At 35.8% G+C, this 20,627-nt stretch overlaps 1 protein-coding gene across 5 annotated transcripts in view; it reads left to right on the top strand.

The window, feature by feature from the left end:
• Positions 1-18,784, top strand: part of CDH18 (cadherin 18) — a 986,019-nt gene extending 967,235 nt beyond the window's left edge. For 3 of the 5 annotated variants that reach the window (XM_032337720.1, XM_032337719.1, XM_032337721.1), the window contains 2 exons: positions 8,724-8,975; positions 18,097-18,784. In XM_032337720.1, coding sequence (XP_032193611.1) covers positions 8,724-8,975; positions 18,097-18,587 — 743 coding nt within the window. In that variant the 3' untranslated portion in view covers positions 18,588-18,784. The remainder of the gene's footprint in view (positions 1-8,723; positions 8,976-18,096) is intronic. The other 2 variants (XM_032337722.1, XM_032337723.1) reach the window with 2 other exon arrangements.
• Positions 18,785-20,627: the final 1,843 nt, after the last annotated feature.

A 20,627-nucleotide genomic window follows, 5' to 3' on the forward strand; every position in this document is an offset into this window, starting at 1 on the left:
CCAGGTTTACAGACCTCAGGCATCCCCAACCACCTAATCTTAAAATTGCAACCAATGAACTTCATTTTAGCCTCAAAAACTCCATTGTTTCATTCCCACTTCTTTTTTTTTTTTTTTAAGGTTTTATTTATTTACTTGACAGACAGAGATCACAAGTTGGCAGAGAGGTAAGCAGAGAGAGGAAGAAACAGGCTCCTCGCGGAGCAGAGAGCCCAACGTGGGGCTCGATCCCAGGACCCTTGGACCATGACTTGAGCCGAAGGCAGAGGCTTTAGCCCACTGAGCCACCCAGGCGTCCCCTCATTCCCACTTCTTAACCAAACATCTGAAGACATAATGTCACAAAGTCCGTGAGAATAAGTTTATAACCAGGGTTCTGTGCACACAATAACTTTGTTCATTCATTTTATAATACAAAAGTGTAATCGAATCCCCCAATCTAAAATTATCATTAGTCTAGCAGGTAAATCTGTTCTGCTTCATGGTCTTTATGCTGCCTCTTGAGGGACTAGGTTTTATTTGATGCAAGGAGATTTGCCAGCCTAATTCCTAGGCTTAACTCTAATTGCCAAGTGCATTTGTAAATCCTAGAGGTTTTACTAGGGGAAGAGATCATTTATTACTATATGTACACTTATATCTCTGTTTGCAGGGCCCTAAATCACACTTAATATGCCTTCCAAATTTGAAAGTCCTTATCATCATTTTATTGATAATTTGCTCTCAGGAACATCTACTCCTCATATTTGTCTCTCAGCTTTCTTCTTCAGATCATGCATTTTCTACTCACATTTTGTAGATACTCACATTCTTTAAAAATGAGTGAGTCAAAATACCACATTTTTAAATGAATGAGCTGCGCTGAAGCTTACCATTTTAATCATACTAAACAAAAGAATCCGTAGACTCTCATTTTCACCTTGTTGCAGCATTTTGAAGATTTTGGTTTTTTCCTTCTTTTTATCACCTTGTATTGTTTCTTTGCAATATTCATTTACACTTCTAAAAGTGACAGCAATATTATTTATAAGTTGTTTTATGATTTTTGGCAAAATACTTAAAAGGCAATGCTGGAAAATAGTGTTTTTTACTTGTGGCTATTTGCGTTTGATTGAAAGGATATCTAAGTTTACACTAAGTTTATCATGAGGACTATTTTCAATTTTGACTCTGTTAAAAAGTTAAAAAGGTGTCTTTTGGGGGAGCCTGGTTGGCTCAGTTGGCTAAGTTTCTGCCTTCATCTCAGGTCATGAGCTCAGGGTCCTGGGATCGAGCCCCACATCGGGCTCCCTGCTCAGCCAGGAGCCTGCTTCTCCCTCTCCCTCTGCTTTGCTCTCTCTTTTTCCCTTTTCAAATGGATGAATAAAATCCTAAAAAAAAAAAAAAAAGTCTTATCTGTAAAAAGTAACAACAACGACAACAAAAAGGGGTCTTTTGGGAGCTTTTTCTTTCAGATTTCACGGTCCATTAGTAGTGAAATGCGGTTATTTAGTCTGATACATACTGGGAACCACAGAGATTTTATGTATATTTTGTACTTCTTTGGCATTATCAGTTATATAGTAGTCAATACTCCCATAGTTTATTTTTGTCCTTCAAATGAGAACTCGCAGCTGGTGGTGTAATGTGCTTAATTTCTCTACAGAGTATGACCATTTAAAATTCTGTTTTTATCCACAGGGCTTCCAGAGACCATTTAGCAGTTTCTCCCATTCCTAAATAAAATAACAGACCCATAGTCTGAACTCAGAATATAGTTACTAATGACCCCTTAGTGGATGTGATGGTAGATTTGCCTTGCTCGGACTTACCTGCGCTCTGGTGAGGCTGAGACTTGCTGTTTGGGTTCTACTAGGGATCTCCACTCCCTCCCAGTCGGATCACGGTCCTCCTTACTAACACGAGGACTGTCACACCCGATACAATCACACTGTCCTTCAAGACAAGGTAGAGACTCAAAACAGGACTTGTGAGAAGGCAAACAGTTCACATACCATCTTGACCCTAAAATGGGGAGGCATGGCTTGCAAAAGCAGTGACTTGTTTTAGAGGCTCTTTTGCTCTAGTTGGTAAAATATTCTGTTATTTTCTTCTTAGCTATTTTAATCTTTTTTTTTTTTTTAGTCTCTATGTATTTTTTCCTAAAATAATTGACAGACTCCACTGTCTCTCACCTTTTTATACTCCTACTCATAGTGACAACAAAAGGAGAGCTAACTCCTATTCTTTGAGCAAAAACATAAAAGTAGAAAAAATAAAAATATGACTAGTTCTGCCATTCCGTGCCTCTTTGTTTTGATTTCTGTTTGTGAGCAGGAAGGCTGTTCTCTGCCTGCATGGCAGGAAGGACACAATGTCTCCTCCAGGAGTCCCCTACTCCACCCTCTGTCCTGAGGCAGGGGAAACATTAAACAACTTCATACATAGGATTATGTGTTCACTTTTTAAAGCTGAGGATTTTTCCTTACAGTTTCCTTCAGTGTTTATAAATATAGTGACTCCAAACATAGTATCATCTACTTTGATTTATCCATTCCCTGCTAAGAATAATAGTAGCTATTAAAGGTATGTTATCAGTAAAGGGTAAAGGGTTTCTCTTATAGTCCGTATATTTTTTTTTTAATAAACTACTCTTATATCTACCTCTATAAGTATATAAGTATTATATTATTGTGATACGGTCATGAATTATTCTGAATTTTGGGTTGGATTTCTATTCTAAAAACTTTTTTTTTTTCATCACCTTCTCCACTGTTATTAACACTTATACAAATTAATGTGTTATTCATGAGCAGATTTGCTGATGTTCTTCAAGATTCATATTTTTGCTTCATATGTACTTATGTTCTTGTTTTAGTCTTAAATACATAGTCTTGTAGATACAGACGTAATGAAAGTCAAAGAGGAATTGAGCAGTTTCAAATGTGGTTTTAGAATGTTGATAATAGATGGTAGCTTCTTTTGGGGATAGAGGTTTTCCCGCTGTGAGTGGATGATGAGAGCTCAAAAGAAAATGGCAAAAGAAACTCAATAGCTATGGCCAGGTATCTGATAAAGAATGGATATTAATAGGTTGATTACTAATCTCCTTTGAGAGCACAGTCTGTTTCTCTACACACTTGGTGGAGCCAGTTGAGATGGTCATAACTATTTTACCAACATACTTTTTTTTTTTTTTTTTTTAATGAATCTGGAAGCAGAAACCTTAGACATTGGATGGTGGTGTTTATCTGGGGTTTCAAGATTAGCAAGAGGGAGTGTGGCAGATGGTCAAAGGCACGACATTTCAGGGTGCAAACTAGGAACATAATGACATATTGGATCATACATTTGTGGCTTGGCAGAAATTCAAGTGAGACCAGGAGGATGTTTACAAACTTAAATGAACAGGCAGAGTCGGAGTCTGAAAATGGCTATTAGGGCAATTCGAGGCTAAAAGAACAGGAAGCCAGGAAGCAGGAGAGAAGGAAAGAACATTAAATAGAGAGCATGAGGAAATAATGCCACTAAAGTGTTACAGGAGATACAAGTTCATTTTCATTTTAATTCTTAATACAGGTCAACATAATAAGGAAACCATAACAGAAGACAAGTTCCTGCTGAATGTAGTTCAAATCATTATTTATCAAGTACCTATTATGTGAGAGGAGCTTTACAGGAAAGCAAAAGAGCATTGTTTCATGCATGGACTCTAATCACAGTTAAATTATGAATGGAACTTATGGCTGCTAGGCCAGAAAATAAATGAAAACAATAGGAAGTCATGCATATTTATTTGTCTGGAAAAATGAAGTTTCTATTTCCTAACTTTCACTTCAGACATTTTTTTAAACATCAAAAAAAAAAAAAGTTTAGTTCAATTAGAGATCCACATCTGGGGCATCTCAGACACTTCTGTTGTTCTGGTGGGTTTGGAAATATTATTTTAATAGTCTGTTGGCTACAGTTGAGATACAGCATATCTTCATACCTGCATTAGCAAATAAAGAATCCTATGAAATGGCAGGGAGTGTATAGGTGTCTCATAATTAAAGAGTTTTGAAGAACACACAGTTTTAATACTTACTAAGATATAAGGCAGTTTTGGACTTTAATATAGGATCTGTTTTGCTCCAGGGAGTATTTTCAAAGCACCCCTATTTTAATTTAAATTGTTTTACAGTTTACACAAGTAGCCCCAGAGATTAGAATCTTTCAAATCTCTCAAAATAATAAACAAAAAGGGCACCCGTGTGGCTCAGCTGGTTAATCATCTGACTCTAGTCGTGATCTCTGTGCCATGGGATCAAGCCCTACGTTAGGCTCCGCACTCAGAATCTGCTGGAGGGTCTCCCCTCTCCTTTTTCTCCCTCCCCCGCTCACTCTTTCTCTAAATAAATACATAAATAAACAATCTTTAAAAATGTTAAATAAAAAAAAATAGGATACATAGTAGTCATTTCAGAAACTTTTGTCTGAATTCCATAACTAATATGCAACTTACATTGTATTATCATATTCTCTAGCCTTCCGTCCCTGTAGAAACAGAAAGGTTGCAAGTGTACCTATCTATTCAACAGTATATTTTACTATAAATATTTTTTGTGACTTATCAATCAGTTGTAAAATTCCTGGAGTTCTTAGAGCTCCAAAATGAATTTTATTCTTATGATCACTTGTCAAAGGACTCCAAATCTTACCTCTTTCATTATTTTTTTAGTGTCCAGGGGATGCCTGGGTAGTTCAGTGGGTTAAGCCTCTGCCTTTGGCTCAGGTCATGATCTCAGGGTTCTGGGATCGAGTCCCGCATCGGGCTCTCTGCTTAGCGGGGAGCCGGATACCTCCCTCCATCTCTTTGCTGCCTCTCTGCCTACTTGTGATCTCTGTCAAATAAATAAATGAAATATTTTTTAAAAATTAAAAAAAAATAAAGTGTCCTCATGATTCAGAAGTTACATATGCACAGCAGTCTCCCTACCTCCTCCTGTATGTGCCCATATCCTTTTAAGAGAAAGAAATAGACTATATATTAAAATAAAAAATTCTTTGTCATTTATTTTAAAAGAGTAAATCACATTCAAGGCTATTTCCAAATTACATTGAAGATGTAGTTGATGGGAATATCAGGAATGTACTGATTATACTCAGAAAGACATGAATTACTAAGAGAGCTTCCCAATTTTTCTGGCCAATTTCTGAGACCATTTGGTCACCTGAGTTCATATGGGACATGTAGAATTTTCACACTTGTGTTTCAAAGACTCTTCCCCATGATATATTATTCTAATTTTTTTTTTTTATCTTTCCAAAGACTTCTAAAACACCTCTTGGTATAAAGTAGCACTTTTAAGATAGTATACTCAAAAGTACACACATTAGTCCAGTGCAGTCTTCTCAATAAGGAGATGCATAGATATCTCATACCTTTATTGAATGATTCCAAGACTGTTTTAGTTTTTGTTCTTCTTGTTGTTTTGTTTTGTTTTACCTCCCTGCGGCCTTACTCCTGCTTTCAGAGATATATATTGCAAAATAATTGCTGTTACTCAAGATCTCTCTTACACGAAGTTTTTGCTATCTAATATGCATCTTTGTTGCACATTGTTTTAGTGTAAGGTCTTTGTGCTAGCTGTTCAGTGTCTTTTTAAATCCTAACCAAATATATTTGCTTGGTTTCTAAGAGTTCTACGAGCTTCTATCTTCATCCAAAGTATTGAGAATTAGAAGAAACAAACTTAGGTACACATTATTAGAGACTGTCCTTTATTTGGCATCGATAATTAGCACTTTTCATTCACAGATGTTCCATCCTACTATAGCTGCCCTTTATACAGCTCATATTAATTTTTATCCACTTGGAAGTCAATATTTTCTATAAAACTTGGTGTATACTGTTTTAATTGTACTTCAAGTTTAGAGATTCGTTGTTGCTCTTGACAACAAGTTTTTCAGTTTCAACAAGACAAATTTTGTTCTCTGTACTTAAATATAAAAGTAAGTAAGATATATATGTATACATATTCATATATACCTTCTTACCTCTTTCATTTTAGTTCAAAGTTTCCTTGTTCAAGTTCAGTGAGCTCTCAGTCAAGTACATTTTTTGCAGTTCCGGTTAGGTACACAATATCCCTTTTCAGGAGCTCATTATTCTGCTCAGCTAAATCTTTCTAGGTAGGAAGCTCTTTGCTTCATGAATCCTCTCTTCCTTTCAAAAGTCAAAACTTCACCTGGAAAAAAAAAAAAAAGAAAGAAAGAAAGAAAGAATATTTTTATGTTTCTGTGTCTGAGAGCTTTCTATTTAAGAACTTAAGGTGTAGTAGAAACATTTCCTGGCTTTCTCTTCATTTCTGATTGCATTTCAAATAATTATTCTGAAACAGAGTATGCTTCCAAATTAAGGATATAAAGTGAACATAAGGTTAGAGCCATAAAAGGGAGACATACCCACTGTTGCATGTTAGGTCATTCTACACATTATTAATTATGTTTATTGAAATCAAGGGCCAGTGCCTTACATCTCTTCTTCAGAGGCCAGCAGTGAGATTCTGAAACATGTTTGTGCCTGTGAACACTTAGTTCATACCTTTGCCTTGGACTAGAGAGTTGTACATACAGGCAAGTTTATATTAATCATGATGCAACATCCTATAGCCAAGAAATGTGCTTTCTCCAAAAGTTCAGGTTTCTGGGAGAGTGCTTGTGACTGTACGGTTATATAACACACATGATAAATTTATGCTATTTTTCTTTCCCTATTCGCAACTTGTTTCAGAATAGACAATTGATGGGGTGCCTGGGTAGCTCAGTGGGTTAAGCCTCTGCCTTTAGCTCAGGTCATGATCTCAGGGTTCTCGGATCAAGCCCCGTATCGGGCTCTCTGCTCAGCAGAGAACCTGCTTCCTCCTCTCTCTCTGCCTGCTTCTCTGCCTACTTGTGATCTCTCTCTCTGTCAAATAAATAAATAAAATCTTTAAAAAAAAAAAGAATACACAATTGATACATTATTCTTTTTTTCTTTTCTACTGGGTAAGAAAACCTTTTGCAATTTCTTATTAGCTATTTATGCTCTATAACAAACCTTCAATTATATGTATAGGCCTATGTATATAGTCATATGTGTATGTGTGTATATGATTATGAATACATATATATAATTCATGTGTTTTATTACCTGTATTATATTGAATATTTGAAAAGTTTATCTTTCTATTGCATTAATTTGACCATGTAAAATCAAGAAGGCATAGCTGTAAGTTATTGTATCATGACTATCTTAAACATCCTCATATGTAACAGAATTCCAATTTTCAGAATAAAACAATTGATGAGATAAAAGAATTCCTAAATGTCATTGTGTAATGAGTCACTTACTTTTTAGTGAAAGATAATTAACTCACAGGTGTTGCTTCAGGTTAGGTTCTCCAGAAGCAAACTCTGAACTGGAATTTCGAGGGCAGGTCATTTACAGGAGTGTGCTCTTGGGATCAACATCTGTGGGGCAGTGAGAGGAAGAAGGTTGAGCAGAGTGAGAAATTGAATTGCTATGCAAATTTAATGCCTCACCGCTGACCCAAGAGTAAAGCTGTGGAACTAAACCTGCCATTCACTATGTCTACATTCAGTAGAAATGGCTAGACCTTTATAACCTTGGAGCAATGAGTCACTAAGGAACTGCTGCTCCGGAAGGATGCAACATAGGGCCAGGTGATAATCTATAGCTAGGTTAACTAGTTATTCCATGCTGGGAATCTGCGCAGTGCCTCAAAGTATATACTAAAAGGGTCTTTTGGTCAACAGGCTTGCTGGAATGAGGAATAACAATACTGAGATTACCATATACTATGTGCACTTGAGAACATCAGTATAATGTTAATGAGTAAAAAGGCAGTATGACATTGTGGTTTTGAGCAGGGTTCTAAAATGTATTGAGGTTGTATCCTGATTATTCACCAGCTTTTTGATTTTGGGCAATTTATGCTCTGGGTTTTAGGTTATTTATTTATTTTAATTATTATTTATAGTAAAAATGATTTTTCTTAAAAAATTAGAAATTTAACATCCTGTCCTTTATGATGTTTTGTAGGTAGATCAAAATCTTTAATCCACAGATTGATCATGCAGGCATTTAGTGTAATATATAGTATTTTTAAAGTACCTAAAAATAGAATTAGCTATTTTATTCATCATTAACTTTCCATGTTGCATCTACTATAACGAGAGTGATTCAAATCACAATTAAGTCTGAAAAAGTTTGTCAATTGGTCTGACCTCTGTAATTTATCATCTATACCAATGCTCCCCTTTTTTGTACATTAACATCACCTGAGTAGTTTGCTAATAATAGAGATGTCTGTTCTTATTGCTTACCTTGAGTCATAAAGTTTGGGATGGGGACCGCTGTCTCTTCTCAAAGGCCAGGACCCATTGGCTTGAAGCCATCTGTCGTCTTTTAAATCTTTTTGCTATTACGTCCATGTCCGAAATGTTGACTGCTTGTTCACTCCTCTTCTACTCTTCCCCTTCTCGTTTAGTTTGGGCTCAATTAATTTTTCCAAGTCACTGTGGACTTAAGAACATTTATTAGTCATGTTTTAATGATTGCCCCTTCATGTTCCTGTGTCCATTTCATAAACTAAAATTTTAAAAAAAATCACAGATACCCATTTTATCCATTAAAGGAAATGTGAATCTTGAATGGCGGCTTTACTAAGTACATTTTGTTTTGCTTATGTCTGTCATAGATAACACAGCCAGCATTCTGACAAGGCGGAGGAGATTTAGTCGAACTATTCAGGATGTGTATTATCTCCCCATTATGATCTCTGATGGTGGAATCCCCTCTCTCAGCAGCAGCAGCACCCTCACCGTCAGGGTTTGTGCATGCGAGAGAGACGGGCGAGTGCGGACCTGCCACGCGGAAGCGTTCCTGTCCTCGGCTGGCTTGAGTACAGGGGCCTTAATCGCTATTCTGCTGTGTGTTGTCATTCTCCTAGGTAAGTCCTCCAGCCTCCTAGCGTTGTATGATGACGATTCGGAATGTACCCTACAGTGGCCAACAGTGCATTAGAAAAGAGAGAGAAAGGCAGTCGTTTTGACAGAACCCAAGAATTTGGACCACAAAATATAACTGCACAGACTTCCTCTTGTTTAGCTTTCTCAATACCGTAGCTGGTCTAGAAGTAATTTGATTCAAATGGTATGAAAAGCCAAAATATCAGAAGAAAAGATGGACTATAAGAGAAATATTAGGGAAGGATCCATTTTAAAAAGAATTCATACTAAAAATTCTAAATACCATACTAAAATGGCTCTTATAATAGATTTCAAAGAACATAACTGATATCATTATAAAATGAATCTAGGGGCACCCGGGTGGCTCAGTGGGTTAAAGCCTCTGCCTTTGGCTCAGGTCATGATCTCGGGGTTCTGGGATCCAGCCCCGCATTGGGCTCTCTGCTCAGCAGGGAGCCTGCTTCCTTCTCTCTCTGCCTGCCTCTCTGCCTACTTGTGATCTCTGCCAAATAAATAAAATCTTTAAAATAAATAAATAAATATAATGAATCTAAACACCAAATAAAAAATAGATTTCTTGTAGCCATTTCTATTGGTCAAAAATATTACTCAATCATTAATGCTAGCTGAATTTTAAAGTGCTAATCTAAATAATTTTGGCCTTAGAGATGTTAAATTTTATTGTATAATAGGATTTTTACTTGATATTTGCATTATATTTCATTTTAATAAAAAACAGGGCACTTTCTCTAATTATGGATTATCATTTTCACAGTCTAATTTATCATGACCACATTTTGAAGCTATTACTATAAACTCTTTAAAACTACTATTTCAACAAGACCACAAATCCAGGTTTTTCTATAACAAGAGAAATAGATGTAAGGAATCTTTCTGTTTCATTGTTCGAAGTGCGTACTTACTTACCCAGCATGCTCTCTCCATTTGTTGATGCTTTCTCTTAGCAACCTTCTCTTTTGCTTGTTTCTCAGTACTGTTCACACATGGAAGGAAAATAGAAAAACAAAAACAACATGCTTTGTTGAGAAAGACTTTTTCTTTTCTTTTCTTTTTTTTTGCAAGCGATGTTCCTTATTTTGTTCCTGAGATACAGACAAATGGCCAGTACGGAAGGAGTGCAGAGGAAGGTAGAATGAGGCTGAGAAGTGGGATGGTTATTTCAGCAGCATTAAGACAGTTTGAGGCAAAATAAATAAATAAATAAATAAATAATAAATAAATAAAAAACAAAGCAAAACAAACAAACACCAGTTTGGGGTTTCATTGAGCATGGTCGATGTTGGGCTTCATTCTAGAGTATAAAGAAACATTTAAAGCAAGAGAAGAAGAGAGTCCATCATGAGATTTGTATTCTGAAAAAAGATGACTACAAATGAAGTAGAGAACAAGTCTCACAATGGAGGCAGAACACATAGTCAATGAAATTAGGACAGCAGTCTCTCTCAACATAGTTTTGACTAGCAGAGTTAGAACAGAGGTGAAGAGTAGATAATATCAAGATGTCTTAGATGAAATCAAAAGTAATCTTGGATAATATGACACAGATGCCTGGCGGAACATTTTTTATTAAAATTTTAGCAAAATATTTACTGGCAGTCCCTGAGATTCCATTTGAAAACTACAGCACTGATCATTTTATGTCAGCGAACAAATACCTAATGTTTATGACATGGTGTCTCTTTCTTGGAACAAGTTTCCAAGAGATAAAAACAAAATAGCTGAAATTAAAAAAAAAAAAAAAACTGATCTTGGATAAATTAGATATTATCTGAGTTAGCACAGGATCAAAGATAACTTTCTATCTCTTGCTGAATGTGGACCCTGTTCCTCACTGAGCCAGGGGCACCAGAGGTGCACTTTGTTGAGATAATAAACTAGGGTGAGCCGTGATGAGTTCCAGCTTGGTCACCGTGTCAGGAAGGATGTGATGGCAGGACAGCGTGAAGGGGATGTCAGAGAAGAAAGGAATTAAAGTATGATGTCATCGAAGTCAAAGGGTGAAAAGTATATCAAAGAGGACAGAGCATTCAACAGGGTCAAGAGCTGATCTAAGGTTAAGTAAATTGTATATCTAAAATCTACAATTTTAGATTTATCTACATCTTGATATTATCTACTCTTCACCTCTGTTCTAACTCTGCTAGTCCAAACCATGCTGAGAGAGACTGCTGTCCTAATTTCATTGTCTATGTGTTCTGCCTCCATTGTGAGACTTGTTCTCTACTTCATTTGTAGTCATCTTTTTTTCAGAATACAAATCTCATGATGGACTCTCTTCTTCTCTTGCTTTAAGTGTTTCTTTATACTCTAGAATGAAGCCCAACATCTACCATGCTCAATGAAGCCCCAAACTGGTTATATACAATTTAGATTGTAGATTTAGATTTATATCTAAAATATGCAATTTTAGATACTATTTTAGGGGCATCTGGGTGGCTCAGTAGGTTAAACATCTGCCTTTGGCTCATATCATGATCCCAGGATCAAGCCCTTCACTGGGTTCCGTGATCTGCTGGGAGTTTGCTTATTCCTCGCCCTCTCCTCCACCTCCCTCCCCCACCCATACATGTGCTCTCTCGCTCTCTCTCTCTCTCTCTCAAATAAATAAATAAATAATAAATAATAAAAAACAAATGTACCAATTGCACTTAGCAAAGTGGAGCCTGGAGGTTCAGTGCCCCCCCCCCCCACTGGAAGTATTCCACTGGGATAAAGTCTTACAGTAGATGCAAGGTGAAGGAAACCAGGAAAATTCGGCTTTCTAAATTTTATTTCTTTATGTATTAATTGGTTACAACTGTTATTTGCTTCAGACATTTATGTATTACTTTTTTTCTGTTTGAAAGTAAAAACAAAAGCTCACAAACAAAACAAAAATGGAAAATAAGATAAAATAAAATAAAATAAAACAAGTACAAATATTGATCCGTCCAGGGTTCCTATCCTAAACCAAAAAGAATAGAACCCTGTGACTCTAGTATAAGGTCTACCAAAGTCCTGATTTTGAAAGATAGTTCATTTGGAGGCGTTACTTATCTATGCCTTTTGTTTTCATCTAGTACCATCAAACCATCTTTGTATACTAAGGTAAAGGCTTAAAAAGTTAATTAAAAATGTTAATATACAGGTATATTTAAGGTATATTATGTAAAATAACATTTTATTATAGCATGAAACAATACTTCCCTTTAATAGATCTTATAAAAATGTCATTTCTCTTTTGGGGTAAATAAGAGAGCATTCTAAATTTTATGCTCCCCCAGAGGACTAATAAAACAGAGGTGCCATTTAATATGTTTACTCCTTCAATTTTTATTGAAACTCAAATGTATTTTTACAGTTTTATCCAAAGCTTGCAAAATCATTTTGTTACTTCAGGTTTAAACAACCATTACTTATAATGTAATTTTTACTTTTCATGACGGTTGTAAGGATTTTTATTTTTATTCAGAAGATACTTAGCCAGTAGACTCAGAATGTGGTCATCTGTAATTTTAAAATAATGTTTGTTACTGTGCAAGCTCATAATTTCCAAGGAAAACATCAGCAACAGCAGAGGTAGCAAAACTTTATTTTGGAACTTTTTGTAATTCTGAAATAAAGTTAAAAACTAACAGCTAAACAAATTGTGAAATGAATATTTTAATATTGAAAAGTGTTCTGATTATCAGCTGTTTGTGGAAATGACTTATATGAACCCAGCCCTGATTTTGCCGCTAATTAACCGTATGATCTCAGGCGACCTCTACAGTCTCATTTCTATTTACAACTCTATAAAAATAAACTATCAACTAGTAAAGAACCTTAGAGTCATCTATAAAATTTTGTGGTGCTTATTTATGTTTTCTTATAGATTCCATGCATGTGTGTATATCAATTATCTGAAATTGGTGCTTGAAAATAAGTGGGCCTCACTTTGAATGGTACATGCCCACATCGTGAGTCAGGTTATGATTTGTCAGAATTACCTTTTTAAGACCCTTTTTTGATGGGATGTAGGGGAGAGACTTTAGGGTGAGCCTTCATGATGCAATCAGAATTTGGTGCTAGAGGAGGGATAACTAGAGTTCTTTTTCCCTTTTGGGGATCTGACATTTCTTTCCCAACCTCCACCCTATCCCTTGTAAGATGGTCCGGAGCAAACAGAAATCACAGCTTAGCACAATAAACCATTGAGTCAGTCTCTGAATCAGGCCTCTGTCACCTGCCCTTCAGTCCACACACCACATATAAGCAGGTGACTTAGATGGGTCCACTTTCTGGATTGTTCCTACTCTTGGATGTAAATTTCCTGATCAATGAGGATCAGGGTAAATTTAATGTGAAGAGTGTGAAGGACTAGGAACAAAGGTGGAATCAGTGTGGAGACACGTGCCAACCTGCTTGTCAGCTGAGCTATCTGACATGACTGCATGAGCTCCCCTTGGTCTGCAAAAATAAGTTCCAGTGAGAAGTGCCATCGACTGGTATGACAATAGCACAACAGGATCTAGTAAAAGTAATCTCCCTGACTTGGGCCACCTCATTTCTGCCAAACTTGGTACCAACATAAGATGGTATAAAAAAGAACAAGGTGATATTTATGGGTAAAAGATAAGTAAATAAATAAATAAAAATAAATTCTACTATGGAAAGTATTTTGGGGAAATGTGTTGGGAGTCAGTATATAACGTATTCAAATGCAAGCTGTATGACAGTTCACATTATGAAAATGCAAAACCCCTTAGAAGTCTGAGCACTATGGAATTATGGATAGATAAATTAATAAAATTAATAAATGAGTGGAATGATATGAGAAAGGAAATACAAAAATGTTTCCCTAAATTTTAATTCGTTCATGAATAAAATAAATGAATAAAACTCAGTAAATTCATTTTAAGTTTCTTAAATAAAGAGAATAAAATGAATTTAAAATCCTAACCAAACTCAAAGAGAAGGAAAAGAGATATACTAACTGAGAATAAAATAGTCATTAGAATAAAGTCCTCCCCAAACACTACAGTTTAATATTTCAATCCAGATTATATAAAATTTCAAAATACTGAAAATCTTATATAATTTTGAACAAAGGAGTAAGCACTCCATCTCATTTATTTTATAATGTCATGGCTCTGTCAAGTTATTTCTTCCCCAGATAACCCACTTTAAGAAGAGGTACCTTGTTTCACATAATATGGGTTGCTAGACTGTGAGGGGGAGGGAAGTCATTTGAAAATCCTCATTTGGCTGCCATTTTTAAAAATAGCTTAACTCTCAAAACCGTGTATGTAATTGTTCCCTTCATTCTCTAAAATATATTTGATTTGTGGATTTTTTTTTTTTTTTTGGCAAACGTTTAGTTTGGCTTTCAAACATTAAAAATTATTATCAAGCAAAATAAGGTGTTTGGTATTACTAATGACCATGAACTGACTTAAAACTATATTTAAAAATTATTTTCCTAGTTAGGCTATGCCACATCATCACTCTACAAAGATTATTCTTTTGTTAGTCCACTTAAGAATTATGTACAGAGTATGTACTGTGTGCGATTTGCTCCAGAAATATTGACTGAACAAACATAAATATAAAGCAATTCCCTGGAAACACATCTAATTATCAGTGCTTCCACATTCTTCTCTGAGTTTCTCTAAAATTATCTTTGAATAGAGAGACCACATGTCCATATTTGCCCTGCTGTCCTAGAGTAATTATAAATGAAATCCCTGTTTACTCTTAAAAATGTCCCAGATTATATGGTTAATTGTATGTTGATACACTAAATAGATATGGAATAAATCTAGAAATCACTGGTCACTGGCAAATGACTGCCCATCCTTAGGAAAGAGATAGCGTGAGACCTCAGAGTTCAAACTTAACTAATATCTATATTTTGAATCAAATTATATCAGGAATATTTTTTTAATTTGGGAAAATAAGTAAATATGAACTGCCATAATAATTCCAGGTTTATCCCCTGTATCTCATTAGGCAAACAGGGCACTGATACTGGTGAAAGATGCAAATTACCTCCATACTTTAATAATAATATTGATCACATTCTCCGTGGTATGCATGCACATAAACTCCCTTGAAATCAATCATTTTCACATTAAAAAAATAACTTGGTTTATTGACAAAAGCAAGACACTTTACTATTTAAAAATTTGTATAAATAGATGTTTTTATTTAGAACAACCTCCTTAATCATAAAGATGAGCAGAAATATATAATGGGTGATAAATCAAAGCCTCTGAATGGGATGAAATGAGTTATTAGGGATGCTATTTGGGACATTGAATTAGAATGCCCTAAGCTGGTTTTACACTGAAATAAATAGTAAGGTGTTGGGGCACCTGGGTGGCTCAGGGTCCACCATTAATTTCTGTTCAGGTCATGATCTCAGGGTCCTGGGACCAAACCCTGTGTCAAGCTCCATGCTCAGCAGGCAGTCGGCTTGGGATTCTCTGTCCCTCACCTCTGCCCCTCCCCCAATATATCTATCTCTCTCTCTCTCTCTCTCTCTGTCTGTCTCAAAATAAGTAAGTAAATCTTTAAATAGTAAGGTATTAGGTACATATCTGCTACAATCAACAAAAGTATCAAAATAAGGTACTATATTAGATAATGTCTTCTAAGTATAAGTAGCAGGTTTGAGAAACTATTTTTAAATAACATAATATGGGCGCCTGGGTGGCTCAGTGGGTTAAGCCGCTGCCTTCGGCTCAGGTCATGATCTCAGGGTCCTGGGATCCAGTCCCGCATCGGGCTCTCTGCTCAGCAGGGAGTCTGCTTCCTCCTCTCTCTCTCTCTGCCTGCCTCTCTGCCTACTTGTGATCTCTCTCTGTCAAATAAATAAATAAAATCTTTAAAAAAAATAATAAAATAAATAAATAAATAAATAACATAATATTTGGGGCCTCTGGCTGGCTCAGTGAGTAGAGCATGTGATTCTTGATCTCACGGTTACAAGTCAGAGCCCCACGTTGGGTATAGAGATTATGTATGAATAAAAATCTTAGATAATAAATAAACAAACGAACAAAATAATATTGGTGAAGCAGGGCCACATATGGCATCTGCATTTCATTTCGGCTTTCTATAATCACTCCAGACGCAGGGACTCACTGTTTCCACATGTCTACCAGAATCTCCTTCGTTCAATTCTGCCATTACTGAGTCCTTTTATTCCATACACTTCCAGATGATTTTCTGGCCCTTTCTACAGATGTTTTGTCTTTATATATATATTATTTCTTCATTCCTATAGGTCTCACTTGCCCTCTCTCTGCAAAATTAGATTTTCCAGTTCATTGTGACCATCCATGTATAGTAAATTCTCTGATATCTGTCCTTTGCACTTCTGGCTTGAAAATCTCCTTTTCCACTTTCTATGGTCATCTTCGAAGTTCATGTACACTGTGATATCTAGTTTAAAAACAGGAAAGGATCATTTATTATAACATTTAGGGATATGCATAAAATGTATTGAGTTATAAAGAGAAACAAGGAAACAATAATGATAAAGTAGGAAAAGTTACTTTTTAGAGGTATGAGATAAAAGGTCAATTTCTAGGGAACCAGCTTTGTTCTTTATCAGAGGATAGCTAACCTGGTATTTGTCGCTTTACAAGTATTTGTTAAAGATACCTATCATTAAAGTTGCCAGATAAAATACAGTATACAGAAATAAATAGATAAAATACAATATAGAAACATGAATTTCAGATAAAAATACATGTCTGTAGGTGTATATTTGTATGTGTGTGTGTATAGCATAAGTATGTCACATGCTGTGTATTTCTAAACTGTTTCTATATATGCATATTTATCCATGTTATACATATATGTACACATTATACACACACATATATACATGCCTTTTGAGTGTACATCTTTGATTATCACATTATAAAGAATGTTTAACATATCAATGTCCCAATAACTGTTACCATAAAACTTAGATTTCAGCTGACCACGAACATTCTGTAAAGCTGAAATAAAGAATCCTGGGCCTAATAGCACAAAGTAGAAGTAAGGTAATTCTTTCTATTTAGTAATGGCTTAGTATCATCAAATAGAAAGATTTGAAAATACTGAGCAACAGCCAAAGCAACCTGCCCAAGATCCATTTACATCATTTCTTCTAATGGTTGTGACATTACTGGTAATAATCCACATGCCCAACTCAGTTCCTTGTTCCATATTTTTGAAATAACAAAAATGGAATACGATAACGGAAGCTTCATCACCTTTGGTGTGAGAAGTCGTAGGTTACCATCTAAGTTCCTCCATCTGCTATTTGTGTGATTTTCGAGTCGGATCTTAGTTATTCATGGAATTTCTCTTGAGCCCCAGTTTCCTTGAGGAAACCCATACGTTGCTGTGAGGATTAAATCAAGGTGTTATGTAAAAAACATTTGGTAATCTGAGAAATTCCTCTGAAACTTAAGTACAAATAAAGTAACATCTTGTGCAGCTTGAGAGGTATATGCCATTATTAATGCCTGATAATATAATTCTAAAAAATACTGAGCAAAAGGGATCAACCATGTAAAATATTCCTGCTTTGGTTTCCTACAAAGCATCAAAAGGAAAGGGTTTAAAGTACGGGCTCCTTCCTATTTGACAGAAACTTAAAATGTCCTTCCTTTAGTGTATCTGCCTAGAATCTATACATAGACCAACACCCATCGTTATTCTCCCTGGCAAAATTCCGTTGCGCTCTTCCATCATGTGTTTGCCTCAGTATGCAGACTGGATGACAGACCATGGTGAGCCAGGAATCCTGAAATCATAGGCCTGGCAAATGAAAATATTCTTTTTCTAGAAAAGATCAGTGATTTCCAAGGCCTTGTAGAGAAATCATTTTCACATTCCTTGAGATTTAAAACAAAAAACAAACAAACAAATGAAAAACCTAAAGAAAACAAAACAAACAAACAAACAAAAAAGAAACCCCTTCAACTGTTCTCCAGAAAGTGCAGAGATCAGGACGGTGTTACAGTGCAAGCCTAAATAGAATGTAGTTGCTGATGTCAAATCTCCAAGAACTTCCATCCTTTTTTCTAACTCTCCATCCTCTTTTCCATTTTTCTTCAGCAATTGTAGTACTTTTTATCACCCTGAGACGCAGCAAAAAAGAGCCGCTGATCATCTCTGAGGAGGATGTGAGGGAGAATGTGGTCACCTATGATGATGAGGGTGGCGGAGAGGAAGACACCGAAGCCTTTGACATCACAGCCTTGAGGAACCCATCTGCCGCTGAGGAGCTCAAGTATCGGAGAGACATCAGACCCGAAGTGAAACTCACCCCCAGACACCAGACATTGTCCACCCTGGAAAGTATAGATGTTCAGGAATTTATCAAGCAAAAACTGGCAGAAGCCGACCTAGACCCCAGCGTCCCCCCTTATGACTCTCTTCAGACTTATGCTTATGAAGGTCAGAGATCAGAGGCTGGGTCTATCAGCTCACTGGATTCAGCGACCACACAGTCAGACCAGGATTATCACTACCTTGGAGACTGGGGACCTGAATTTAAAAAGTTAGCTGAACTCTATGGAGAAATAGAATCTGAAAGAACAACTTAGGGGGTTAATTCTTGCAATCTTGTAGAATTTGCTTCCTGAGCAAGTGGAGATACAACCTCAACAATGACAAGGAAGAAACGTGGAGACAGTACTTGGAACTGAGCAAGCTGTACACAGCTACTGTAGAAACAAGTGCCCTTTCCATGATCGAAACTGGGTTATTTAATCAGAAGACAGTCAAATTAAAAAAAAAAAAATACAGAGAAAAAGCTATTGTTCCTTGTGTATATTTTCAATTGCTCAATAAAGTCTGTGGTACTGTTTAATTAAGAATACCTGAATTAAGCCAAACAATGATATTTGTTTCAATATTTTGTGATTTATTTTCAAAAATCAAAACTAAACAGAAAGATTCAAAATCACTTATGATTAGGGGTTTTACACCACAAAATGAAGCTTATGCAGGTAATCAGGACCTCTTTTTCCACTTCTGTGGACTCTTGAGAACCATACTCTGTTACTATGACGGATCTTATTAGCGTTGTCTTGTGTTCGACTGACACGAGGTATATCCAGTATACCAGATCACTCCATCATGGACTTGTATGTACCATTTTCTTTTGCCCTCCCCACTTCTTTTCTCCATACAAAATTGATGGAGCATGGGGATTTGCTGCTTGCACTATAATGTATGCAACTTCTGCGCACCTGATGTGCACCGCTCTGAAGCACGGAGACTACCGTCTCTGTCCTGCCTGCCCTCCTTTCTTTTAACAAAAGAACCCCCCCCCCTTTTTAATGGATAGAATGAATGGTTTAAGTAAGATATACTCAGATAATCTTCTATGTCAGGGAAAGATTCAATTTAAAATATAGTCACAAACCTTATCCTGTATAAAACGTTGGAAACTCAATGACTTGTTCCATTCCATTTGTTTTAAGACATTTACATCGACAGTTTTGATCATGCCAATACCTAAAATTAGTTGTTGGGCATTTTGCTGCTTGGTTTATATTTCAGTCTAATTTGATTATTTATATAACACAAGTGGTCATTGAAAATATGTACCTCACATGGTAACAATGTAATCTGAAAAGATGATACTCCAATTTACATAAATCTTGTAGACCTTGGATTGACTTACCTTTATTCCTTACACAGGTTCAGATTGTCCTCATCACACTGACTGCTTAGCCCTTATCTGTTTGGGATCTACAGGAAAATATATAAAACTGAAGCAAAACAATAGAAGGTTCACCCTTATTATACTTGGAAACGTGCCTCAAAGTCTCTGAGCTTCAGGTTCCCAAACCACAAAATAGAGATGGCAAAGACTTCCCTCCTGTCTCACAGGTTGTGTGAGGATCAAGAAGCATCTGTAAAAGTGCTTTGCCAACTGCAAAGTGTTCTGTCATGTAAAGGCTTGCAGACACTATCTAATTTTCTAATTCTGTTAGCTGACAAATAGTTACATACATTTTTGAATAAAATATATTATCATGAGAGAATTTCATAAAACCTTCAACAGTGTAGCAACTGCTAACTAAACATAATACACGTTTATTTATTTTGATATTTTCCCAAATAAACTAATTTTCTTCAAATTTCTTGTTTTTTCTCCCCCCCCTAAAATGGTTTAAATAATATTTTGCTGTTGTCACTATTGGTCTTAAAATAAGCATAATGGTCCTAGTCTCCAAAAATTACCATATTTATGTATTTCAAATAGATTGAAGTTTTAAAACGCACAATTTAAAAATTATCTCAAGAAGGAGTTTTTCCTTAGCTCTTTAAATTTCTCATAATCAAGTGTCCTCAAAAGTTACGTGGCATTTTCTGATTCCACCTATGTGCAAAATTTTAAATTTTGCCTCTGTTTGCAATTACCCTGTGCTATCATATTTCAGTTTAGAGGTATGGGAAATAAGTAAGCTTAGTTTGAATAATTCTCAATATGTGTTATAAGCTCAAGGAATAAAATTTAATTTAAGTTTTTTATCACATTTTAGCTTTCCAAATGCTGCTTTATCATTTTTTAATATCATAATGGTGTGCATTTTCGTATAATGCTTTATCAGGAAAAAACACCACCACCACCA

This window comes from Mustela erminea, chromosome 3 (genome assembly GCF_009829155.1).
Source record: "Mustela erminea isolate mMusErm1 chromosome 3, mMusErm1.Pri, whole genome shotgun sequence".
In the NCBI taxonomy this organism is placed as follows: Eukaryota; Metazoa; Chordata; class Mammalia; order Carnivora; family Mustelidae; genus Mustela; species Mustela erminea.